Source organism: Neocloeon triangulifer, unplaced genomic scaffold (assembly GCF_031216515.1).
Source record: "Neocloeon triangulifer isolate White Clay Creek 2 clone unplaced genomic scaffold, ASM3121651v1 ptg000014l, whole genome shotgun sequence".
Taxonomy (NCBI): Eukaryota; Metazoa; Arthropoda; class Insecta; order Ephemeroptera; family Baetidae; genus Neocloeon; species Neocloeon triangulifer.
In genome coordinates this window covers 17070228-17095589 of record NW_026775556.1, presented here as the reverse complement: position 1 = coordinate 17095589, position 25362 = coordinate 17070228, and the positions used below count along the sequence as shown (strand labels likewise).

Below are 25362 nucleotides of genomic sequence, written 5' to 3'. Positions count from 1 at the left end.
TTTTAAAAACTAATCTTGTTCATTATGCATAAAACATACACACAGTACACAATTATAACTATATACCTATTATTTTTACTTCCTCGTTCTTCATAAAGAGGGCGCTCTGGAACGTTTAGTCTAGATCTAGACTAGAAAATGTAAACAAAGCAACAAGGATACGACGTTTCACGTTTTATGTAATTTCATAATTTTGAAGGTACCTGGGCTTATTTTGACATAATTATAAGCAATTGTTGATGTTGGACGGCTGCCGCGGCGTCAAGGTTAGACTGATTTCTGTCTTTTCCTCTAGAATAGATGTTAGAGAGTTTTTATAATTTTTCTTTTGCAACAGGACAATCGCAATAAGAATGGCTAACAACACTCATTCGAAGACAAAAGATAGTAGGCTCCAAGGTGGAATTGTAGATCATTTGTGGCTCATGTTTGAGAAAAGCATGAACACAGACCTCACAATTGTAGTAAGGGGCAATCATCAGAATCAACAGGTTTGCTCTTTCACATTTTTTATTAATTGAAGTAACCAAAATATATAATATGATACAAAAATTGAAATAAAATAAATTTAAATATTTGATTTAAAAAATTCTAAGACCGAAAAATAATTAATTTTAATAATTGAGTTCATTCAATTGTTGTTGCAGGCGTTGAAAGTCTTCCGGTGCCATAAATTGGTTATGGGGAGGCTGTCTAAATTGTTTGACGGAGAACACATGTCACAAGTGAATTTGACAGTGTCGGATGACACAGACCCTAAAGCTTTTCTCGTTGTAATTAGGTAAGCTTAAAATATTTCCATGTGATTAATTTTGGGCAAAATCACATAATATTGAATATTTCAGGTATGCTTACACAGATATGCTGGTGTTGACAACTGTCGAGGAGGCCATTCCAATCCACAAAGTAGCGTGTAGCTGCGAAATGCACCAGTTGAAAAAAGATTTAGAAGCTTTCATGCTGAAGACAGCAAACAAGGAAAGTGTGTGGAATCTCCTTAGCTACTCAAACAGAGGAGTCAACCTAACTGAATGGGCACAATCGGTAATTTGAAGTTTTCTTTGAATTTTTTATAAAAATATTTTATTTATTGATTTATTACAAAAATCATCCTTAAAAAAATTATTAAATTAATTATTGTTATAGAATTTAGATTGATTTAATCTTTTTAGTGTCTTGCTCAAGAAACAAAGGCCTGTTTGCAAATACCCAAGTTTCTATCCTGCAGCCAGTCAACTCTTCAAATTTTGCTCAGCCTGCAGCAACTTGATGTCACCGAACTGGAGCTGATTCAGGCGGTCATTCGTTGGACCCAGCACAACAACAAGGGGCGCCCTCTTGAACCAAAATCCTCCAAGGAGCTCCTTGGTCTCTGCCTCAACCACTTGCGATTCCTCTGCCTCACCCCAGCTGAGTTTTCAAGGCATGTGGCCCAAAGTGGTCTCATTTCAAAGGAGGACGCCCTGATGGTGCTCATCAACTTGAACACCGGCGATGAAGCTGTTTTGCCACCTTACGTCTGCAAGATTCGCACTCCAAGGCAAGAGTCGGGTCATTCTGATCCTGTGTCACGCCTGTTGAAGGAGAAAAATAAGGACACAGAAAGTCCCATTGCAGCGAAAAAGATAAAAATAGAGCAAGAGGAGCCAACAGTTCCTCTGGCTTGGGAGGATGAAGCAAGTGACACCAACAAGGAAAAGCTCAACGAGTCCGAGGTTTTTTGCTACAGGCGCATTGATCAAAAATTTGTCCACCTTCCTCAAATTTTCAGAACTCCTAAAAATGTTCGCATGGATTTGAAGATCTCCAAGAGAGCTGCTTTAGTAGGCTTTAAATTAGAAACACAGTTCAAGTTGTTGCGTAATGCCAATGCCACTGAATCCAGCACATACAAAGAGAGCATATGCATTGATGTGAAAGGGAATGCGACACTCACACAAGCTGCGTGTTACAGTGGCCCAGCAAACTATGACGGACACTTAGATATTCGTTTTAAAAGACCTTTGAAGCTAGAAGCAGATGTGTGGTACTCAATTTATTTTGATATGCGCTGTCCTGGATTTTACAAAAATTACGTGAGGCAAAATTTGGTGTACACAAAAGGTGTAGAAGTGAAGTTTAACAGGGACAAAAACTGTACACATAGTGCAAATCCAATTATGGCGGCTATTTTGAGCTTTAATTGAGTCTGATAAGACAAACAATCAAAATGACAACTTTGTCAAAAACAATGCATTTATCTAAGATTTTTTTTGAGCAAAAAAATGAATCAATAAATTTGAAGGTTGCAAAATAAAATTTAAAAATTACGATGATTTTTTTCCTTAAACATCAGATTACCTAAAATATTTTCAAAGAAATCATGATTTCATTTGCAGCAATTGGTATTTCAAAAGAATATTGGCTTTACTCTGAAGAGGACGACTGCCTCCTCTTATCGCTATAGCAGGACTTTTTGCAGAAAAAATAATCGAATCCACTCCACTTTACCTCAATAACTCAAACATAATGCCAAAATTCACTTATATATTAATAAAACGCTGACTCTAAATACTCAATGATTTTTTTTAACGGTTGGGGCTTTAATTTATAATTGGGTGGCATTAAACAGATCGTTATATTATAATTTTTAATGTATTAAATGACAAAATTTTAATACAACTAATTATAGATTTATCAATAATCATGTTGATGTGATTTTTATAATTTTCTATTTTCATTACGCATGAAACGATCTCAAACTATCTCTAAATATTTAAAATAACTATCCTAATAAATGGAACTTCCAATGCGGTTTGCTCAATTTCAATTCTACAATATCAGAAAAGGCCAGAACGTATAACTTAAAAAATTAAACTTTCAAGGCAAAAAGGTTAAAAGTTACGGAGATAAGGGTTTTTCTCCTAGAGCTAAAAGTAAACCACTGAAACAAATAAAACAAATAGATTTTTCTCATAACACCTTAAAGGAATTTTGTTAAAAATATGATTGAGACATGAAAAAATAAAAATAATGAAGAATTCAATGCGCGCAACAATCAAAATCAGCAATTGCTGCTGCGCAGTAGGAACTCACTAAAATTCTTTTGAGCTTGTTTATTTTAATTGTTGGTCAGTTTCAAAAGTAACACAGTTCAAGAATTTTGAATTATAGATATTCGTTCACTTTTTACTGCCTGATTGAGTCAGAATTTCTCTCAAATTATGGCACATAATCAGCTCTTGGTTGGTGCCTACTTTCCATTTCTTGACAGCGCTGGCTTATCATTTTAAATTGAACTTTGAAAAATTCTCAAATTTGCGCAAATTTTCTCTTATTGCGTTTCCACCATCTTCGCATTGCATTTTATATCTTCTGATTTATTTGTTCTTTAATTTATTCGCATTCGTTTTGTCCTCCTTAGCCCCTTGAGCGCCTTGTGGTGACCGGACTTCAAGATGAAACAATTGCAGCTCTTACGACCTGGCCTGACCATCCACTTCAACAAAACCTCAAGAAACTTCCAAAAATGGAATTGATCCTGGCCCTCAAGATCAACGACGAAGACGCTACCATAGCCATGAGTAAGAAAGATGTTAATTAATTAATATGGGCTCATCTACAAGAGTGTATTGTTTTCTTCAAAGATTTTTTAGCTACACTGCATCAATTTTTTGAAATTAATTAAGATTTTGGTTAAAACATTTCTAATTTTAACTCCAATCAATTACATACATACGTTATTTGGCGTTAAAATTTGAATACATTTTATTAAACAGTCTTTTCCGCGTGGATTTATGCAAAATTTCTTGCATCGATCGCTATTTTTTATCTTGAATAATAAATAAAAAATTTTCAAACTCCATTTTTGAATCAACAGGAAAGGCGGAGTTGGCCTACAACCTGAGCGAGGTCCTGCCCATCATCAACCACCGCCCTTTCCCTGCCGTTAACCCTGACGGACCCTGCGAGAACCTATGCATGCGCTGCAGGAAGAGAAAATTTGAGTACTACTTCAAATGGTGCATGCACGTCGGTGTTTGTGCTCCTTGCAAGGAAACCTTGCTGGCTGCGGACATCGCCCGCCAGGGCCAGGGTGACAATCGAAGAGCCGCCTGCCCCATGTGCCAACGAGAGCACCTTGGCAGAGATATAAGCAGGGTGTACCTTGTCTAAAAACATCAGCCGAAAACTCAAGATTCAAATTTCATCTCTCAATATTCAAAATTTGTGCCTAATCCAGTGAAATAATGGCATTTCTTTTTTAATAATAAATCCGCAATATATTGATAATAAAAATCAAGAACATTTTTAATGAAAAAATTAATACATAAATTTCAATATTTAAGAATAAAACAGTTGTTTAAACACTCAGCTGATGTGGTGAAATTTCTAAACACTCGGCTGATGTGGTGAAAAACGATTATTTTTTCCTCGTAATGTCCGTTTTTATAATAAGCTAAACTTGAAGTTCCAGAAGAGAAAAAATCTGCCAAGTAGAATATTTTGCCACAATATACCGACCACAAAAGCAGTTAAATATGGTTAATTTTTGAAGCACAGTTACTTAATGTGGTTTTACGAAATTTTGTGTTTGGCGGTCATAGCAATTTAAAAGAATAATTAAATAATTTAATTTTATATACTAAATAACTTTTCCTCTGATCGCTTTTTCTTATCATTTTACAACAAACAATTAATAAAATAGTGTGGGATTTATTAATAGCATTATATTATTGTTTTGTTTGATTAGTGAATTAATAGTATATTATTTAATTTAAAAAGTAGTATTATTTAATTAACTTGCAATAAAAATTTTTACATGCAATCATATTATTATTGAAAAAACACAGAACAAAAAAAATTTTAAATGCAATTATTTTCAATCTTCGTATAATATTTTTATCTAGATGCAGAGCATGTTGTCATATTGCAGCAAATGGAGCTCATCAGTGCTAACTTTTTTGTAGCTTTGTGTTAATACAGTATAAAGCCGTTATGAAAGAAAGGACTTTTCTTTAGTTGCAAATTAAGTGAAAATTATTATGGAATCAGACAACATTGCGTGTGGGTTGAAAAGATAATAATACAGGGAAGAAATTTCAACAATCAAAAAAGAAATTAATCAAAATTTTTATTGTTGCAGTACGAAGTCACTATACTTATCAGCTTTTGTTTGTTTCAATTGTTGGTGAATTTCAAACGAAGCCAGCAATTCAAAAACGAGAATTTTGATCAGATAGAAATTCGTTCTTCCCCCTGCTTGTAAGGATAAAGTGAGAATATCTCAAAGATCATGGCGGGAATTCAGCCGGTTAGTGAATATTTTAGTTTCTTAATTACTTTAGTAGCTCGAATCAAATTAAAATAAAAGAATTTTAAAAATTCTTGATTACGCTAATTTCCTTAACTTAAATTTGAAAAAAATTTCCTCTGCGACTTTTGCGTTGCTTGTCTTCCAATTCTTTTCATTCACGTTCGTTTTGTCCTCTTTAGCGCCTCGTGGTGATCGGACTTCAAGGTCAAACAATCCAAGTTCTTACCGCCTCATGGCCTGACCATCCAAGCCAAGCAGAGCTCATGGAACTACCAAACCTGGAGTTGATCCTGGCCCTCAAGATCAACGGCCAGCAAGCTACTTTAACCATGAGTAAGAGAAATTTTAGTTACACTGCATCAATTTTTTTTTTAATTTACAAAGAGATTTTGGATAAAAAATTTGCTCATTAACTTTTGCCCTTCAATTCAATTATTTGTGTAATTTAGCGTCAAAAAGAATTTTTTTAAACTGCAATCTTTGCCAAGTGTATTCTGCATGCAAAACTTTGACACACCAGATCTGATATTATCTTAAATTGAAAATAACAATTTTTTGTTTAAATTTAATTTTTCAATCCACAGACAAGACAGATTTGGCCCATGAACTGAGCGAGTTCCTGGCCACTGTCGACCACAGCCCTTTCCCTGGCGGTCCTCCTGTCAGACAGCAGCAGCTCTGCCAGAACCCGTGCATGGTCTGCCAGACCGCAAATTTTGAGTTTATCTTCGTGCTGTGCTCGCACCTTGGTATTTGTGCTGGTTGCAGGGAAACTTTGCTTGCCCAGGACCCCGACCCCCGCCACCGGGGCAACAATCGAATGGCCGAATGTCCCATATGCAAACAGCAGCAGCCGGGCCAATTTATAAGAAGGGTGCAAATGGTCGATTTCGCTCTCGATTAACAACAGCACTAGCAGCAGTCAAAAACTCGTGATTCAAAATTCATCTCAAAATTCAAAACGAAATTTTAGCCTTTCTTGTTTCAATAATAAATCTGGAGTATTTTGATAGGAATAATAAATAATATTTCATGAAGGAACAAATTTCTTTAAATATTGTTACGAATCAAACAATTTTGTAAATGTATATGCACAACAAGTTAGCCCACACGTCAAAGTGCTAACGAGGTGACCTGGCGTCACCCGCATGATCCTCCAGTGTTTGATCTCGCCACTGACTGATCTTGCAGCCTCCCTCGCACAAATGTATGGCCAGTGTCTCAAGACGCTCGCAAATTTGTCGCAAATCCTTGCTGCATCTTGAGTTAGCGCCGCCGTTGAGAAAGAAGGTGCTACATTCGCATCCTCGCACTCTCCAAACGTTAATTATTAGCAATAGCGTTATTCTCAATGGGTGATGTTCGTAAAAAAATTTTACGCAATTTCAAATTTCGGTATTTTTTAATGGGACTCTGTTGATAATACTTTTTTTTTTAATTTAAAGTAATGTCTCCCGACATTGGAATTAAATTATGATTTGGGCGCCGACAACGTGGTAGAGCAACAGATGCAGGCTTTCAGGCTGTGGTAAAAAGCAGCCACAAAGTCGGGTGGGCACTCAAATCACGACGACAGAGATTTCTGAATGTACGTAGTAACAATCTCTATGGTATATGGAACAAAAATTTTGACCTGCGGAACCCGATGAATAATTTCCAAAAGACAAATTAGAAAAAAACAACGCCTCCAGGTAAAATTCCAAAGGCCTGTAGCGAGTCTGCCCATGACGCATCATACAGATTAAACAATAATATTCCTTAATTTTGAAAATAAGTATGCCAGTAATTTTGAATTTCTTGCAATTCAATGAGAGACTTAGACCCACGTCTATACTGTTTAATAGTCGCATTTGTGTCAGTAAAGTGCCGCGAAGTGGCGCCACTTTTTGAGTTAGACCCACGTCAATAGTCGTAATTGTGTCAAGAAAGTGTCATGAAGTGTCGCCACTTTATGAGTTAGTCCCACGTCAATAGTCGCATTTGTTTCAACAATGTGCCGTAAAGTGGCGCCACTTTTTGAGTTAGTCCCACGTCAATAGTCCTAATTGTGTCAGAAAAATGCCGCATTATGTGACTTAGACGAACGTCTATAGTCCTCTGAGTGTCAGGACTATTTCAAATTTTCAAAATTCACCTCTATTAATTCAAATTATCGAAATGCTCGTCTACCACTCGACGACTCTTGCACATTGTTATGAAAATAGATATTATATTTGAACTTGCCTGTCCTGCCGTCATATGTAAAAGTAAAAAAGTTCTAAGCAGAGCAATTGTCCTCTAATTAAAGGCCCAAAATTGGAACCTGAACAGAAGAGCCCTGTAAATAGTCTCCCAAAGTGCAGACGACATATTATATTATGTAATAAAATGAAAATTTATAGGTATGAATACTTTTTTCGAAGATTTCGCAAACATTAATTTTTAAATGGTATAATATCAAAAAGTATTGAACTTATTATTTTACACTGAAATTCTTTTACATATATTAATATAAATATATATTATCATCAAAAAACAATCAGCAATAAAGCAAATGAAATTTTTTAAATGTCCTTTTAATATTTTATGATGGAAAGCCGGTTGTCATATCACAGTAAATGGTGCTCATTGGTGCTCAGTTTCAAAGGAATATTGGCTTTGCTCTGAAGATGACGCCTCTGACTTCTCTTTTCGCTAGCAGGATTTTTTGCCATTGCAAAAGTCGGCACACCCACACCCGGACTCAAAGCATGTAAAAGTCACGTTTGTGATTGTTATCTTTATGAGAAGATAAAAATTGCAATAAGTTTTGGTTTTTCACCTTTATGTACTAATGAACATTCTTACTTTATTTGGTATTTCTCCAACGAGCTGCTCGTGAATAATTATTGACGTTTCAATTTAACATCAAATAAGGTAAGCGCGGCATTGAAAAGAAATACACAAAAGTGATACTACTTCAATATGAGATTAAAATTTCCAATTTTAAAACTAAATAATCAAGTTTCCAATTAATACTAACTAGTGAAAATCGTTATGGGTAGCAGTGGCTCCAAATCAACAGCCATGGATTGGCGTGACGAGGTCCCAAGTCTTGCAGATCAATTATGGTACATGTATGAAAATAAAATTGGCACTGATCTTCAAATTGCAGTCACGAACGATGAGAAAGTACAGGTGAATACATTTTTTAGATTATAAAATATTTTTTACATTTTATTTTATTTTAATATCTTGGACTAAAATAAACTAAATCATGAAATTACTTTAAAATTTTTTTTTATTAAATCTACCTTTGAGATTTTTTATAAAGCGAGAAAAATTTCTTTTTTTAGAGTTTTGACTGCCACAGAACTATAATGAGGAGGTTGTCGTTCAATTTCGAGTTGCAAGATGATGACGAGAATTTCATGTACGTGGACGTGGGAGATATGGACCCAGATTTGTTCGACTATATAATTAAGTATATGAATAAATAATTAGAAAGTGAACGTAACATTTACAATAAATATTATTTTCCAGATTTGCTTACACAGACAAAATTGTCTTTAAATCTTTCAAGGACTCAATCCAAATCCACAGAGTTGCTTCTAATTATCAAATGAACCATTTGCGCAAAGAGTGCGAAAATTTCATGCAGAACAAAGTAGACAAGGACAGTGTGTGGAGCCTGCTAAGCCACACCAATAAAGGTCCTGACCTGACGGCCTTGACAGACTATGTAATGTGTTGAAATTAATTCCTTTTTTACTATGAATATTTTAAATTTTTTTGGTTAAAACAGCAGACTTCACTTAATGTTACATTTTCTACGTCAAGAGAGATTTCAAAAATAAATTAGGGCATTAAAATTGTTTTAATGGTAAAGATAAAAAAATATAAATATATGAAGAAAAAAAATGGAGTTGTAAATAAATTACTGCAAGCTTTAATAATAGGCGTGGGATAATAAAACACACTAACACAATAATTTTCAATTCATTTCTTTCGTATTCTGATAAAATGTGAATCTTTCAGTTTTTAACTGGGCAAACATGTGCCTGTTTGGAATCACCTGAGTTCCTCTCCTGCAATCAAACGACTTTAGAGTTGCTGCTCAGCCAGGAATCAATCAACGCCACAGAATTGCAGCTCATCCAGGCGGTATTAAAATGGACTCGGCACAAAAACGGCAACAAACCCTTCGATTCGGAAACAGCCCGGCGAATTCTTGGGCCCTGCATCAGCCTCTTGCGATTTCTTTGCCTCACTGCTGCCGATTTTTCAACTTACGTTGCTCAAAGTGGACTTATTTCAAACGAGGACGCCCTTCTGGTGCTCATAAATTTGTCCACCAAAGGCCAAGCAAAATTACCGAGTTACATCTGCACGACTGATGTCCCAAGGAAACCTTGTTCTGCTGCTTTCAAAGTAAACTGCGATGCAGCAGTTGAAGTGCGGAAGGAAGAGGAAGATGAAAAAACAGAAGGCGCAGAGTGTTTGCCTGCAGCACCGGCGGTCCAATCGCAAAAAATTCGCCGCTCAAAAAAAGCCAAAGCGGAAAAGATTCAAAGAAGCCCCGAGCACAAACAGAAGTCCAATAAGTGAAAATGAGGTCTTCTTCACTCGCCTGCTTCACCCTGAGTTTGCTCACTTGGACCTTGCGCAACTCTACGATTCGCCTACCTCTTTCCAAGTGGACCTGCAGCTCTCCCGGTCAGCCTTACTCGCTGGTTTCAGATTGGACACGCAAGTCAAAAAGCCAGATTTGGTCAGCACAATTGATACATACAGAGAGAACGTGCAATTGTCGGTTTACAATACCAATGTAAAAAAATTTATTTGCTGTCAAGGCTACACAGGAAGTGCCAATTACGGTGCGGGCAGAACCTTTGTCATTCGTTTTAAAAAACTTGTAGCACTTGAAGCACAAGTTTGGTATTCGGTCCACGTGCGCTTCAGCAATGCTGGATGTTACAAATATTGCCTACGGCCCAATCGCGTTATACAGAATGGTATGGAAGTCAAATTTAACACAGACGAAAATTGTCCTCGGAGCGCCAACCCTATTGCGGCCGTTATATTATGTTTGTAAGCTTTCGTTGAATATAATTTATATAAAATGGTATAAAACATTATTTCTCGACGGAAAGCCTGTTTTCTTATTCTAACGCATGGTGCCTATCGGTGCTCATTTAAAAAAAAATATTTATACATACTTGTGGCTTTACTCCGAAGATGACGCCTCTGCCTTCTCTTTTCGCGAGCAGGACTTTTTGCCAAATTGCTAATTTCGGCACACCCACACCGTGACTTAAACTTAAACCACTTCAAAGTCACTTTGATTGTATTATCAAAGATAGATTAAAAATATTGTTTCATCACTCTTTATGAAGATTGTTATTTCAGTTGTCTCTATATATTGGACATGCTCCATACGTGCATAATTATCATCAAGAAGCATAAATTATCAAGGTAACAGTGGAATTTAAAATTTAAAAAAAAATTTGAAACGTTAATCGCGACTGCTTTCTCAAATGAGAAAGATTAATATTATTGCCCTCTCGAGCAAAATTCAGTTCAGTTGGAAAAAATTGTAAGCTGGCTTTAAACACACATAGGCATTTTCTTCCACCTACAGCGCTACAAGTATTTTTCTTTTTCTATTTAATTTTTAAACAATTATTCTCACTTCTTAATTTAAGAAATCTAATGTGAAATGTAAACCCATTTTAATTATTTTGTTTATATTTCTCACTTTCCATCAGCAATAAAAAATTACCGATTTTCAAAATATTTATTATTTCTGTAGCATTGCTTGCAATGGATTGGCGCGACGAGCTCCGTAGACTCCCAAATCAGCTTTGGTACATGTATGAAAGGAAGCTTGGAACCGATCTGCAAATTTCAGTCACAAGTGATCACAATCAACAGGTTAACATAAATTTCTACTTGATTATTTGAAAAAAAAATCGGCGCGTTCTCATGAAAATTTTCTAAAATTTAAAATACTAGTAAAACAATTTTTTATAATTATTTCATCACTCTTTTTTAAGAGACGAGTAAAATGATCTTATAAAAAAAATAGATCTGAAACACTGCGACAAATTAAATGTTTATATTTTAGGTTTTTCACTGCCACAAAATGATCATGAGGAGGTTGTCTTGTGCCTTCGAGCCCCAAGCAGATGGTGAAATGTTGTCGTCTCTCGATGTGGGTGACGTGGACCCAGAAATTTTCTCCGCCATAATTAAGTAAACCAAATCATTTTTTTAAATGCTTAAAAAATACTTTTTAATATTTCCAGATTTGCATACACCGACAAAATTGTTTTCAAATCCTTTGCAAGCGCCATTCAAATACACATGGTGGCTACCAAATACCAAATGAATCAGTTGTGTATAGAGTGTGAAGATTTCGTACAGAACAATTTAGACAAGGACAGCGTTTGGACTCTGCTAAGTTACTCCAATAAAGGTGTAAATCTGAGTACCTTGGCAGAAAAAGTAAGTTAACAAACATTTTTTATACCAAAATTAAATGTGTATGATGGTAAGGATTGCCAATAAAGAACGACGAATTGCTAGCTATAAAAAAAAATTTTTACTTACAACAAACGTTAAAAAATCGTTAAAAATTGAAGTGAAAATTTTTTTTTCAGTATTTAGTTGCACAAACAAGCGAGTGCTTGCAATCGCCAGAGTTCCTCTCCTGCAGCCATGCCACTTTGGAGTTAATGTTAAGCAAGCAAGAGCTGAAAGTTCATGAAATAGGGCTACTGCAGGCGGTTAAAAAGTGGACCAAGCATAAAAATGGAGGCGAACCTTTCAATTCTGATGATGCAAAACGGATTCTTGGACCTTGGCTCGGTCAATTGCGATTTCTATGTCTCAGTTCCGCCGATTTTTCCACACATGTTGATAAAAGTGGACTAATTTCAAATGAGGATGCCAAGCTGGTGCTCAAATATTTTACCAAGGATTACCCACTAGAAGAATTGCCAAGCCACATCTGCAAGGTAACTGTTCCACGGGATCACAAATCTGCACATAGGAGGGAAAGGACCCTCGACAAGCAACACAAAGGAAAGCGCCAGCCGGATCTTGCAACAAAAAAGAAAATCAGAAAAAGAGAACCTTTTAGCAATAATGTAGCAGGAAAAGAAAACAAAGACGATGTGTTCTGTACGCGCCCAATTGAGCCCTGTTCGAAGCACTTGGCAAAAACCTATGAGTCGCCGACCTCATTTGAAGTGGACTTGCAGCTCTCCCAGTCAGCCATGGTGACTGGTTTCAGATTGGAAACGCAAGTAAAAAGACCGAATTTGATAACTAAAAAAATTGATTCGTACGCCGAGAAAATACAAATATCAGTGTATAATCCTGATTTAAAAAAATTGTTAAGCAGTCAAGTTTATGTCGGAAGAGCCAATTACGGGCCTGGAAAATACTTTGATATTCATTTTAAAATGCCAATACAATTGGATCCAGAAATTTGTTATTCAGTTGTTGTGTGCTTCAACAATTTTGGACTTTATTCGAACAGTCCACGGCTAAATTACGTTAAAGAAGGAGATGTAAAAATGACATTTAGCAAAGACGACTACCCATATAGTGCCAACCCTATAGTGTCTGTCATTTTGAGGCCTCCTTTTGATTTCAACCCCTTTGGCTTTAGAAGGCCACCTGCTACTCCTGCCGTAACGTCCGCAACTCGCAAGAATGTTAAAAAAAGTAAAGAACGGGAAGAGCCTCTTCGATAATGGAAGTTTGTTACAATTACTGTTAACATCTATCACATTTCAATTAAAAAACTTCAAATTAGGCATATAAATTAAATGATCTTACTATCATTCAAAATGCACGTCAATGCACTTAATATTAAATTATAGGTCTAGCCCGTGTTAATTTCTTTTTAAATTGGGACAGTATGGTAAATCTTAAATCTTAAATTAGTTGATTTATTTTTAATTAAGTGGATATCTATTAATCGGAAAGTGAAAATTTTCCTTAAATTTTTTCCTTTCGGCCGGGGTAGAAAAATAATGTTATTTACATTATAAATAAAAATAAGAATTTTTGTAATGATTCATGAGAAGTTAACTTTAGTGACCCTGACATAGTGATTTTCTTTTAAACATTTATTCATTTTGTTGATGGATTTGTCGCAATAAATTAATTAGCATTGAACTTTTAAAATTGTGCATTTTTTTATTTTGATCTGAACCAACATTTTCCCATATAGTGAAATAGAGTGATATAGAATTAAAACACAATTCTGACGATTTCTATATGACGGAGCAATACCATTATCTGCCCTATTTCCCTTCACTTCCTGTCCGGCCACAGGAAACATCATGCAAAGCATCCCATGCTGCAGATGGAGGCGCAGCGCTGATTTTTGCAGAACTGCCGTGAAAAGCAGCGAAATATCATGGCACCAACCAAGTGGCTCTTTCTCGTTATTATTTGCGCAGTTTGGGTAATACTTATGTTGTGCTTGAACAACACATAATTGAAAAATTAAATTTACTTGCAGTTCACCCAACTGGATGCACAGAGCGGTAATATAATACATACAAATTATTTAAAATAATTAATAAATTACCAATACTAAATTTAGAATGATTTATGAAATTACTATAAAAAAAAACAGATTCTTTGAAAGCAAAAATTCAAGAGAAGAGGCAGTCGATCAAAGCATTGATTTCTAAAATCAGGGATCGTATTGAAAAGAAGCAAAAGTCTGGAAAGGTCGTTGAGAAATCCGCAGGATCCGCCGCGAAACTTCAAGTAGCTGAAATCAAGTGCGCCGCCTCAAAAATCAATGTCCATTAAAATATTTGCAAAATTTTCAAATACTTTAACATAATTTTATCAGGGAATCGACGAATGTTGCCCAGACTTGAATAGAACCCTTTCGCAAGCACTGGACATCAAAAAATGTAGTTTGTCTGAGGGCAACTCTTTTCCTTCCCACGTTTTACAGTACTCGCTCAATCTGCTGCAGGACCAAACGTCAAAGAAACTTTCGCTTTTGAACTTGAACTCCAGCATCAAAGCACAAATTGTATGAATAACATTTATATAAATACTATCCATATTTATTTTTATATTAAGATATTTTCATGAAAAACAAAATAATATTAATAAAATATTTAGAAAAAATTATTAAATATCAAAAGTGCCGTAATAAGCAAGCGAGAAAACGATGTTTTTTTCTCCGAATCTCTTATCAAGATATATCAAGACAAGCCCCCAAGCAGCAATAAAGCGATTCCTAAAAATGCAGCAATATTATTTATGTATTTCAGTGTAGCAGCGAATGCCTTATCAGAAGATTCCGTGGAAATTCGGTAAAAGTCAACTTTCATATAATTGTTTGCTGAAATAAAAAGTAGCGAATAATTGGAGTGCAACATTGTTTTGTATCTAACCTTGCAGCGACAACTGGAGGCCAAGAATGTTGCAAAGAAAAACAGCAAGTTGAAGCTATCGGAAGTGTTCAAATCCGCGTTGCTCGAGTGCAAAAATGATGCAACTAGTATATTTAAAAATATTTAAAAATTCCCCTACGAATAATATATTTTAGGTTTCCAAAAAAATTCAATCACCTACCAATCTCAAACGTGCGCTGTGGCTCCCTATGTCCAATTGCAGTGTGCAATTAGGACATCACTCTTGGTAAAATGAAGTAATTTATTAAAAAATATTAACTGTGAATCTAAATGAAAAACAGAGCTGCCCATCGTTTTCTGAAGGTTGTTTTCAAAAGTTTTATGGAAACAAAAATAAGCTCATTAATTTTTTTTAGACGACCTCTGCCTGTTACAAAAGGACCAACTTCTGCTGTGTGACCCTTTTAAATTTTGAAACGACAATGTAAAGAATGCATCATGCTCAATACAAATAAAAACACCGTGCATTTGTTTCGAAAACTGGAAACAATTATTTACTTTGGCTGCAGTGCCTCGCAATAAATTAAATTTTCATCAGTCAACACGCAGAGCGATCTGATAAAGTCTCGCGCCACACTCTAAAAGTTGCATTTGCGAAAATTGCGTCTCACAATTCCAAGTAAAATCTCCGGGATACACGCAAATTATAATGGACGTAAGTAATTAATGTTAAGATGGGCAATACAATTTTGGTGGAGCAGTGCAAAAAATGATGACCAACAATAATAATTGTAATATTTCTCCAATTTAATAAGTTAAACTAAGTGTCATGCTCATGTATTGAGCTAAAAACTTTGTTTTTAACCCCATTTGCCCAAAGTTTAGACCCAAGGATTGAAATTGATTAAAATTTTAAATTATCAAAGACATAATTAATTTACGATTTAATTTTTTAATAATATATGGACAATTTTATTTTTCCGAGCACCATTTAATTTCCATGACTTATAAAAAAAAATCTAAAAATTAATCATATAAACTAAACAAATTTTTAATTTTTTTTTCATGAGCTGCGATGCGACCTAATAGTTACAAATTTTCCATTAAAAAGTGGAAATCGGTGTTCATTTTTAATTTATGATAAACGGAAAAGCAAACACTGAAGATCTCTGCATATTCTGATACTTCTTTGAATTTAATTAAAACAATTAATCCAGGTTTGAAAAAGAAAACGGTCGAAACACATTCAATTGGTTTGTATTAATTATAGCTGGTGTAACCAAAGCAGAAATTTAATTTGATGTAAATGAAGTTGGCCACCCTTAAATTTCGGATATCTAGATTTGAGAATGATTTAAAAAACGGACTTGTTAAAAAAGGTGAATTCGTCGAGTGTGACTTTGGTGGCGGTGAGTAAGCGGATGGGCAGCCTCGACCTGGCCGTGTTTTCGGCCATGCTGGCCTCGTCGGCGGTGATCGGATGCTACTTTGGCCTGTGCGACGGCCGAAAGAAAAACAGCACCCAGGAGTATTTGATGGGCGGCCGAAACATGGGCATGCTGCCGGTGGCCCTCAGCCTGGTGGCCAGTTTCATCTCGGGCATCACCATCCAAGGCGAGCCCGCCGAAATTTACACGCACGGAACTCAATACTGGTTTGAAAAGTTCAAAATATAATCAAGAAAAGTATTTCACCCTTTTTTAATCAGGTGCGTTTTGCTTGTGAGCTACCTGGCTAGTTTCGTGGCAGCCATGCTGTACATACCAGTTTTTGTAAATTTGCAGTTGAATTCTTGTTACGAGGTTTGTTTCCATTTTTGAAAGATCAATTTTAATAAAATCTTGCATTCCAGTACCTTGAACTGCGTTTCAACACAAAAGTGCGGAAAATGGCCTCAATTCTTTTTGTTATCTCACAGGTCAGAAAAATATGTTTCAAAACTATTATGATATGACGCAGATTGTTCAAAACTTTAGGTGGCTTATATACCTGTGATAATTTATATTCCCTCGTTGGCGTTCAGCCAAGGTAGGAAAATTTTCAATGTGATATTTTTATTTTTTCTGCAGAAGTTCACAATCGAGGGTGATTAATGGTGATTTGAATTTAAATCGGCTTTTCCTCAATGAGTTTTTTGTGAGTGTTTTATTGATTAAGAAAAAGGCAGGAAATTCTTTTTTCTAAAACAATAAAAAGCCAATCAAGGAAAAGTCAAATATAAATTCAAATCACCATGATATTTTTATACTGAAATGAATTTTAAATTTCAGTCACTGGAATCGACGTCAATTTAGTGGTGCCAGTGGCTTCGGCGATTTGCATTTTCTACACAACAATTGTAAATTAAAATATAATTAATGCAAATTAACTCTTTCTTTAAAAAATTTGATAATTCAGGGTGGATTGAAAGCGGTCGTATGGACAGACACGCTTCAATCAGTACTTATGATGTGCGCGATGATAACCGTGTTTGTGATTGGCCTGATTAACATTGGTGGCTGGAGCAATGTTTGGAGAGCAAGTGAAAGAGGACACAGACTTGAATTTTTCAAGTAAATATTCTGAAAATAATTTTTTGGTAGAATGGAGTGGATAAAATTTAAATATAAGTCTTAATTCTTTTCATTTTCACAAATATCAGCAGCAATAAAATATTCAAATTCAATTGGCTGATAAAATAAGGGAAAAGTTTATGTTTAGAAAGAGTGCATCTAATTGGAGGGTTAACTATTTTTATTGTTAATTTTAAAATTTGGTTTCATTGAAAATTGTTTCTTTTTTATTATTACTAGCTGTAAATATTTTCATATTTTTTTAAAGCCTTGACCCCAACCCTACCGAACGTCACACATTCTGGACCCTTTTGATCGGTGGTTTCTTCAACTATTTGTCTCCATTTACAACAAACCAGGGCATGGTGCAGCGCTACCTGGCAGTTCCCGATTTGAAAACAGTCTACAAGTAAAAAATTTAGTTTTCAATCTTTGTTTAAAATTTATTTTCCAAAGGTGCTTGGCGTGTTTCGCCACAGGTCTTGTCCTGTTCAAATCGCTAAGCATCGCCACCGGTCTCCTGTTGTTCGCCACCTACGAAGGTTGCGACCCTGTGGCCGCTCACAAAATCCAGCGCCATGACCAACTGATGCCCTTCTTTGTGCTCGACGTCGCTGGACACATTCCCGGCCTGGGTGGACTTTTCGTCGCCGGAATTTTCAGTGCTGCTCTCAGGTTTATACAAAATCTTTCAAAATGAATCAAAAAGTTGGAGAGCAAATAACTTTGCGTGCAGTTCAATGTCGACGGGATTGAATGCCCTGTCAGGAGTTCTGGTCGAAGACTTGCTGGCGCCCTGGTTGCCAAAGGAGAATAAAATTCTGTGGCTGCGAATTGCGGCCGCCGTTTGCGGTTTCGTTTCTCTGGCGCTCGTCTTTGTTGTGCAACACTTAGGAGGTGTGCTGCAGGTACGATTTTTTTAGATATTGAAAAAGAGAAGAAAATTATTCAAGATTTAATTAATGAGAATTATTAATCTCGAAAAATCTAAACTTGCAAAAATAAAAAACATTTCATAAAAGGTATAATTTCTGCTTTATATAAATTACTTTCTAATTTTTTTGTTAAAAACGCTGACAAAAAAAAAAACGAGGTGAATTACGTGTTTAAAATAGTCACATTTAAACTCGCTTGCTTTTTTTATTTTGTGAAACTATTTCTTTTTGCAGTTTTTTTTTTAAATTTTGTTTATATTTATATTTTTTAAATTATATTTTATAGGTGGCTTTAAGTTTGGGAGGAATTACTCTGGGTGCACTTCTTGGCGTTTTCACCCTTGGAATGTTTTTCCCGAAGGCAACCAGCAAAGTAAATTTAATATAATTTAAATATATCTTGAGAAAAATCCCAAATTTTAAAATCGAATTGTGAAAGGGCGCCCTGATTGGTTCCATCTTATCTCTTGTCGTGACTGGCACGATTGTCCTCGGTGCCCAGGCAGCCCTTTTCACCGGAGCCTTGCGCCATCCAATTCTGCCAGTTTCAACGGAAACCTGCGCCGAAAACAGAACCCTCTTTTTAGACAATATTCCCATCCTTGACGCACCGTATGTATTTAATTTTTATTTTTCGGCAATAAATTATAAATTAATTTTGATTAATAAGTCACGACAATTCTGGCGTGTGGTTCATCTTCCGCATCTCCTACTGGTATTACACGGTTATTGGTACGGCCATTGTGCTCGCCGTCGGCTACCCTGTCAGCATCTTCTGCGAAACGGACGTTGAGGACCAGCGACCCCGCAAGAGAAATCTCTTCTCGCCCGTCATCCAACGCTACCTTCCAGCCGACGAGGACGACAAAATGCCCGAGAAAAACCCTCTGGTCACTCTTAGTGAGGAGGCAATAAATTATAAATATTGCTTAGCAGACGTTAAATAAAGTAAGTTGTTCAGAGTTCAAAAACTTTTGATCGATTTGTTGGCTTTATTATGTGGGCCAAAGCATAAATAATAAATATAGCCTGAGGCAAATGGATGTGAATTGACTCACGGTATGGCGCGCAAAAATAAAGGCTTTTCTTTAGAGATACGAATTTAATATCCAGGAAAATTCATTGGTTTGAAATAAATCTTAAAATTTTGGGAAAATACTGAAACTTAAAATATTGAATTATTAAAAATTAAAAATATGTGTAAATAAATTACAATGTCTGCTTATGGGATTTGGATTAAAAATATAGAAATAAGCGTTCCAAGGGTTTTGCGTGTGTAATTTAAATATATATAACTTTCCAAAACAAATATTGTTTTGTATATTTCACGAAGGCAAACAAACATAAAAAATTATGACAATTTATAGAAGTAGTAATTTTACACATTATTGTGAATAAAATTAATGCAAAGTCATTATTACGGCCGTGATTGTGAGTTGATATTTTGATAAATTAATTACCTTCTTCTTTAAAATCATTCACAAAACCTTACCCACCCTTAAAAGAGTGTTTTCATTACCCAGTTCTCAGCCACTCACCGGCGCCAGGGTGCTACCAAATCACGTGTGTTTCTAGTTTTATTCGGAAAAAAATACTCATTTTTCCCGCGACGTTTCAACTATGGAATGCGGTGCCGGTGAAATATTGTCTGGATGAGAATGATAATTCTTTCAAAAGTTATGTGATGCAAAATTGGTTGATTTTTTTTAGTGGTTAGTTGTGAAAAATTGAATATAAATTAATGGAATAAGCTGTTCACAAGAAAGCTGGAGTGAAAGGTTAATGACAAAAATAATTACAATAATTCTCAATTTAAGCGTTTGCAAGAATAATTTAAAATGGTTAGTCAGAGTGCTACACACACTTAAACTGTCGGCCACAATCTTGCTAACAAATAGTTATAAATTGCAAGTAAACTGAAGGGACAATAACTTGGGATCCTCTGTATAATTCCTTCCAATCAGCAGCACGTGCTATTGCAAAACTTCTCAAATTCCTGCAGAGGGCCACAACCCACGAGACCACGTGACCTTGCAAATTGAATAATTGAGGATTGAAGAAAGAGGCCGTGCGAGGGTCCCTCGGCGTCTCGAAATCGGGCCAGTGCGTCCGCAGCTGCCGCCGAGACGAGAACGAGCGCAGCTGCTCTCTCATTTCCATAATATATTGCGCCGGGTGAAATTGTTTATTTTGATTATTTTTTTTCTAAAAAAATGAGTCAAACTGCGGATTCTCCGAGGCTAAGCGCGTTGGACGTGGGGGTGTTCGGGGCGATGCTGGCCTCGTCGGCGGCCATCGGCTGCTACTTTGGCCTGAGCAAGGGCGGCCAGCGCAGCGCCCTCGACTACCTGATGGGCGGCCGCCAGATGAGCATGTTGCCGGTGGCCCTCAGCCTGGTCGCCAGTTTCATTTCGGGCATTTCCATCATGGGCGACCCGGCCGAGGTTTACCGCCACGGCACCCAGTACTGGACCATCGTGCTCTCCAGCTACTTGGCCAGCTGCGTCGTTTCCCTCGTCTACGCGCCCCTCTACATCAAGCTGCAGCTCAACTCGTGCTACCAGGTGACACAAAGAAAGAAGGAAGGAAACAACCCCTTCAGAACGCAAACATTTCTTTTGTTTAATCCACACTTATAATATGCGTTTTCCTTTGCATTTTGCTGCACTCTCCAGATTTGTATTATTTGATAGAAAATTTAACTTGGTTGTTAATTTTTTTTTCTCAATTTTATTACAATTTCTTAATGTAACGTGCTTTCTATGATAAAGTTACAAAGCATAATATACTGTGTAATTAATTTCATGAAACAGCTTTTCGTGTTTTCTTGATTTCATCATAATATTATTTAATATTTCTTTCTTTAAGGCACCAGTAAAAGCTATTTAAACGTCACTTATGAAGATCATAAATCAACTTGCAAATTTTAACACCTATTTGGCTTGCTTAATTAATTCAGCAATAATTTGGGTTTAATGGAATTTTAAGTTAGCAATTTTTTATGAATTAAATAACAATCTAGGATTTTCATTTTCCAGTATTTGAAAATGCGATTTAACGAGAGCGTCCGAAAAATGGCATCAGCGCTTTTTGTTATTTCTCAGGTAAAAATAAATCATTTTTACATCTTTTAGCACAAAATTAATTTTCTAAGGTGAATTTTTAGTTTCTCTACATCCCTATCGTAATTTACGCACCCGCTTTAGCACTGAGCCAAGGTAAATAGAAAATTCTACAAAAGTTTCACCATAGATAACGATCCGCTTTTCCAGTGACCGGCTTGAATGTCCACGTGATAACACCCGTCATCTCGGCAATTTGCATTTTTTACACGACGATCGTAAGTTTAACGACGGCAATTTATCAAAAAGGGTTTCCTACCTTAAGTTGTGTTGTCGTCAGGGCGGACTGCGCGCCGTTGTGTGGACGGACACCTTGCAGACGTGTCTGATGATGATGGCCATGGTGGCGGTTTTTGCGATGGGCGTCGCGAGGGTTGGCGGATGGGAGCACGTGTGGCAGGCGGCAGAGAGGGGCGGCCGACTCGAATTCTTCAAGTGAGATTTTTCCATTCCTGAAACAAAATAATAGCAAAAAAAGTGCAATACAAATTAATTTTTAAAGTTCATTCATAAAAAAAAACTAAAATCAAGAATACAATTTTGTAACAGCATTTCACATGTTCCGAGTATTACTATTTATTTTCTATAAAAATGAAATTTTAACCAATTTCATACTTGCAGCATTAATTATTAAACAATTAAGTAGCACATTACCGAGAAATAAGAAATTATTGAGGAAATGACTATCAAACGGTGCATTAATAATAAAGAGCCAAATTCATTAAGTACGCACCATATTGTTACTAGTGGCAACTTCACTTTACCCAAATTTAAATAAACACCTTTTTTCAAATATTTTTTGAGAATAACAGCTTGCTCATGAAGTAAAAATCAAAACATGCATTTATAAAAAAAATAATATTAATTTTTAATTATTATATCTTTTATTACTCGCTTTAGATTTCTATTTTTATTTTTAATTAAAATTTGAACCTTGTAGGTTGATAAGTTCAAAAAAATTATACCCTTAAAGTAGTTGAAAAATCAAAGAAAATCAGAGAGTGGAACAAATTCTAAAACTCAAAATTACAAAATAATTTTTTCAGCATGGACCCTAACCCTTTGGAGCGACACACTTTCTGGACAGTGCTGCTAGGACAATTTGTGTACCAGCTGGCGTGGTGCGCCACCAGCCAGGGCATGGTGCAGCGATACCTGGCCGTTCCTGACCTCAGGACGGCCCGCTGGTGTCTCGCGTGTTTCGCTTTTGGAATGACGGCCGTGAAATGGCTCAGCGTCGCCACTGGACTGCTGCTGTACGCTTCGTACGAAAACTGCGACCCAATTTCTTCCCAGGTAAAATTTAAATTAGAAATTTAATTTTCCCCCCTAATGAATTGTAAAATTGTAAAATTAACTATTTATGCTAATTAAAATAAATGAAATTTTATTTAACGTTTTTGTTCTATTTTGAAGCGCGTTTCCCGTCAGGACCAAATACTGCCCTTGTACGTCCTCGAGACAGCCGGACACATTCCAGGCCTGAGTGGCCTTTTCGTCGCCGGCGTCTTCAGCGCAGCACTCAGGTTTAAATTAACGTGAAAATTTCACAAATTAATTTACAAAAACGGCAGTTCGATGTCGACCGGTCTGAACGCCCTTTCAGGAGTGTTGGTCGAAGACCTGTTTGCCAGGTGGATTCCAAAAGAGGGCCGTTTTGGTGCTGCCCTGTGGCTCAGGGTAGCCGCCCTGAGCACCGGCGTTGTGTGTGTGGTGCTGGTTCTCATCGTTGAGCACTTGGGTGGAGTTTTGCAGGTAAATTTTTAAAATTAATGATAAGTCAAAATTAAAGTTTATATAAATTCAGGTGGCGCTCAGTTTGGGAAGCATTACGAGCGGGACGATGCTGGGACTTTTTACCATGGGCATGTTTTGCCCAAGAGCAAACAGCAAGGTATATAATAAATATTTTTTTACTTTTTGTCATGTGTTCCAGTTAAAAAAAAAATGTTTAAACAGGGTGCTCTGATTGGATCTTTGGCGTCGCTGATCCTGAACGGAGGAATCGTGTTTGCGACGCAAGGGGCCCTGGCTCAGGGAACCCTTCGTCACTCCTTTTTGCCCTTGTCCACTGATCTGTGCCCAGAAAACACAACTACCATTATTTTGCCGTAGGAATTGATCATCTCTCGATGCATTTTGTGAAAATAAATTGATCTGATCTTAGTACGGAGCCAGTGTTGGAGACTTGGCCTCTGCTGAAGTTGTCCTACATGTACTACAGCCTCGTGGGGGCAATTTTGGTGCCCCTGGTGGGACTGCCGGTCAGTTGGATTTCCGGAGGCCGACACAGAAAAATGTCCCCAGATCTTTTCAGTCCTTTCGTGCACCGTTGGTTGACCCCCGAGGATCAACAGTGTGACCTCAAGCTCGACGAGAAATGATCAAGCAGGACTGAAGCAGAATAATTAAGTTTTTGATCGAAATCGTCGATGATTGTTAAAATGTGATTTGATCATTCTACAATTTTATTCAAAAATACATAAATTAATAACATGAAATTTAATTCAGCGATAACAACATCTTTTGATGAGTTTACTCAGTATTATAATCAGGGCAGAAAATTCATTTAGTCAATTAATCATGTTGTACAGAGAATGCATTTGTGTAATACAAAAGTTGAAATTTCAATTGCTTTTAATAAAAATTTTTTTATAATTATTTACTTTCCTTTTGAGATTATTTTATCACTGTAAATTGTTACATCACTTGCGAAAATTTTCAAATTCATTTTTGCAAAATACTCAAGCGTGGTGCAAATATTTATCAAAAAACTGCATACAAAATAAGACACTGATTTAGAAAATTACATCAAGAAAATTAATTAGTTTTGTTAATTTAGAATAAAAAATTTAATTACCTGTCTTGCATCATTCGCATTCGCCTTCAAAATTAGTTGGATCGTGGTGATTGTATATTTGGAGGAGCTCGGTTAAAATCCAGGGGAAATATTATGCAAAGTGGGAAAATCGCAAAAGTAGATCACACTTTTTCACTTTTCACAGCGTCAATCATGGCAAGTTCACGACTTCACAACACAAACAAACATGAAGAACTGAACAACAGCTAAGTAGCATCACACGAAAACATGTGATCCAGCAAATATAATAGGGGAGAGAGAGAGAGAGAGAAACAATTTTAAGGGTGGGGAAATAAGGAATCGAGTTCTTAAAACTGTCAGTGCCTGCCATTGACGGCAGAAAGGAGGAAGAGAAAACAAGGACAGACATAAATATAGGAGAAGGGCGAGAGGGGCGAAACAGACGGACGATAATTTTTCATAACATGGAGAGAGAGGAATTTTGAGGAAAAGCCTGCAGTTTTCAAACAAAAGTTGTTCAACGTTCAGTATGTGTTTTGTACGCGTTCATGTCTTTGCTAGTTTGCTCCTCTGATCCTGGATATTTCATCAAAGGTGAGGATTACCGAATGTTAAATTTTTCTGTAATTTTAAATAATTTTCATTCCCTAAAAAGAACCGCTTTAGCTATAAATTTAAATTAATTTATCTCTACATGTTCTCCATTTTTTGAACATAAAATTGGTTTAAAAAGGGTAATGTTATAGTACGCGCGACGTGTTTCCCAAAATCCCTGATTTCAGTTGGCATCACTTGCATTACGTCGCGCGTTTAATAGTGGTTTTACGTCGCGCATACAATAATGGTTTTACGTCGCGCGCTCAATACTGGTGGCGGTAAAATTGTTAAGAAAACCGATTATTCCATCGATACCTCGGCAACATGTATAGCACGCGCGACGCAATTCTTTTCCTACAATCTTAATTAAGGGGACTGCTAGGAAGAATAGGGGCCCTTGGGATGGGTTCAGAATGGGGCAAGACGACCTCTGGAGGGCCGTGCGCACCCTTATAGCAGGCGCGACGTATCACTATGGGACGCGCGACGGTCGAAAAAGCGAACTCCGGAGGGCGCTTTTCACCATCGTCAGAGGCGCGACGCACGGTTATAGTACGAGCGACGCATGCTTAAAGTACGCGCGACGCACGGCAAATTAATTAAAAGGTGTTGCACGCGGCCGGAGTTGTGGGCACCCCACGAACCGGCAACTCGGAGGTGGGCAACCCCCAAGATTAATTTTT

The 25362-nt window shown here is 36.6% G+C and overlaps 6 protein-coding genes across 14 annotated transcripts; all 6 read left to right on the top strand.

Annotated features, from left to right (window-relative positions):
- The first annotated feature begins 32 nt into the window (after positions 1-32).
- Positions 33-2293, top strand: LOC132199521 (BTB/POZ domain-containing protein 6-like). Of its 2 annotated transcripts, XM_059624320.1 has the most exons (6): positions 33-266; positions 338-491; positions 648-781; positions 846-1044; positions 1173-1715; positions 1772-1909. In XM_059624320.1, the coding sequence occupies exons 2-6, from the start codon at positions 354-356 to the stop codon at positions 1778-1780; spliced, it is 1023 nt and encodes a 340-aa protein (XP_059480303.1). In that variant the 5' UTR covers positions 33-266; positions 338-353; the 3' UTR covers positions 1781-1909. The 2 variants fall into 2 exon arrangements, with proteins under 2 accessions (XP_059480303.1, XP_059480302.1); XM_059624319.1 differs by having other exon boundaries at positions 1173-2293.
- A 1051-nt stretch (positions 2294-3344) lies between these two features.
- LOC132201415 (uncharacterized) lies at positions 3345-4228 on the top strand. Its single transcript, XM_059627572.1, has 2 exons — positions 3345-3563; positions 3860-4228. The coding sequence occupies exons 1-2, from the start codon at positions 3509-3511 to the stop codon at positions 4153-4155; spliced, it is 351 nt and encodes a 116-aa protein (XP_059483555.1). The 5' UTR covers positions 3345-3508; the 3' UTR covers positions 4156-4228.
- Positions 4229-7977: 3749 nt separating this feature from the next.
- Positions 7978-13434, top strand: LOC132200236 (kelch-like protein 7). Of its 7 annotated transcripts, none has more exons than XM_059625557.1 (9): positions 7978-8191; positions 8323-8452; positions 8611-8738; positions 8798-8996; positions 9293-10729; positions 11067-11188; positions 11382-11509; positions 11563-11761; positions 11917-13434. In XM_059625557.1, the coding sequence occupies exons 6-9, from the start codon at positions 11078-11080 to the stop codon at positions 13015-13017; spliced, it is 1539 nt and encodes a 512-aa protein (XP_059481540.1). In that variant the 5' UTR covers positions 7978-8191; positions 8323-8452; positions 8611-8738; positions 8798-8996; positions 9293-10729; positions 11067-11077; the 3' UTR covers positions 13018-13434. The 7 variants fall into 7 exon arrangements, with proteins under 7 accessions (XP_059481540.1, XP_059481538.1, XP_059481539.1 ...); XM_059625555.1 differs by having other exon boundaries at positions 8320-8452; XM_059625556.1 differs by having other exon boundaries at positions 8301-8452.
- Positions 13435-13528: 94 nt separating this feature from the next.
- On the top strand, positions 13529-15214 carry LOC132200238 (uncharacterized). The gene is made up of 9 exons (XM_059625563.1): positions 13529-13736; positions 13794-13818; positions 13911-14083; positions 14136-14324; positions 14569-14610; positions 14699-14798; positions 14847-14938; positions 14994-15015; positions 15069-15214. Exons 1-9 carry the CDS (start codon positions 13689-13691, stop codon positions 15125-15127), a joined length of 750 nt encoding a protein of 249 aa, XP_059481546.1. The 5' UTR covers positions 13529-13688; the 3' UTR covers positions 15128-15214.
- Positions 15215-15235: 21 nt separating this feature from the next.
- LOC132200235 (sodium-dependent multivitamin transporter-like) lies at positions 15236-19578 on the top strand. The gene is made up of 13 exons (XM_059625554.1): positions 15236-15367; positions 16032-16306; positions 16361-16454; positions 16505-16570; positions 16629-16680; positions 16923-16990; positions 17050-17204; positions 17473-17613; positions 17661-17879; positions 17941-18112; positions 18426-18512; positions 18579-18751; positions 18810-19578. The coding sequence occupies exons 1-13, from the start codon at positions 15362-15364 to the stop codon at positions 19084-19086; spliced, it is 1785 nt and encodes a 594-aa protein (XP_059481537.1). The 5' UTR covers positions 15236-15361; the 3' UTR covers positions 19087-19578.
- A 632-nt stretch (positions 19579-20210) lies between these two features.
- On the top strand, positions 20211-23916 carry LOC132200743 (sodium-coupled monocarboxylate transporter 1-like). 2 transcript variants are annotated; one of them, XM_059626420.1, is made up of 12 exons: positions 20211-20322; positions 20379-20703; positions 21178-21243; positions 21306-21357; positions 21412-21479; positions 21542-21696; positions 22308-22557; positions 22678-22787; positions 22836-23016; positions 23069-23155; positions 23221-23372; positions 23429-23916. In XM_059626420.1, exons 2-12 carry the CDS (start codon positions 20413-20415, stop codon positions 23643-23645), a joined length of 1629 nt encoding a protein of 542 aa, XP_059482403.1. In that variant the 5' UTR covers positions 20211-20322; positions 20379-20412; the 3' UTR covers positions 23646-23916. The 2 variants fall into 2 exon arrangements, with proteins under 2 accessions (XP_059482403.1, XP_059482402.1); XM_059626419.1 differs by having other exon boundaries at positions 20252-20703.
- The last annotated feature ends 1446 nt before the right edge of the window (positions 23917-25362 follow it).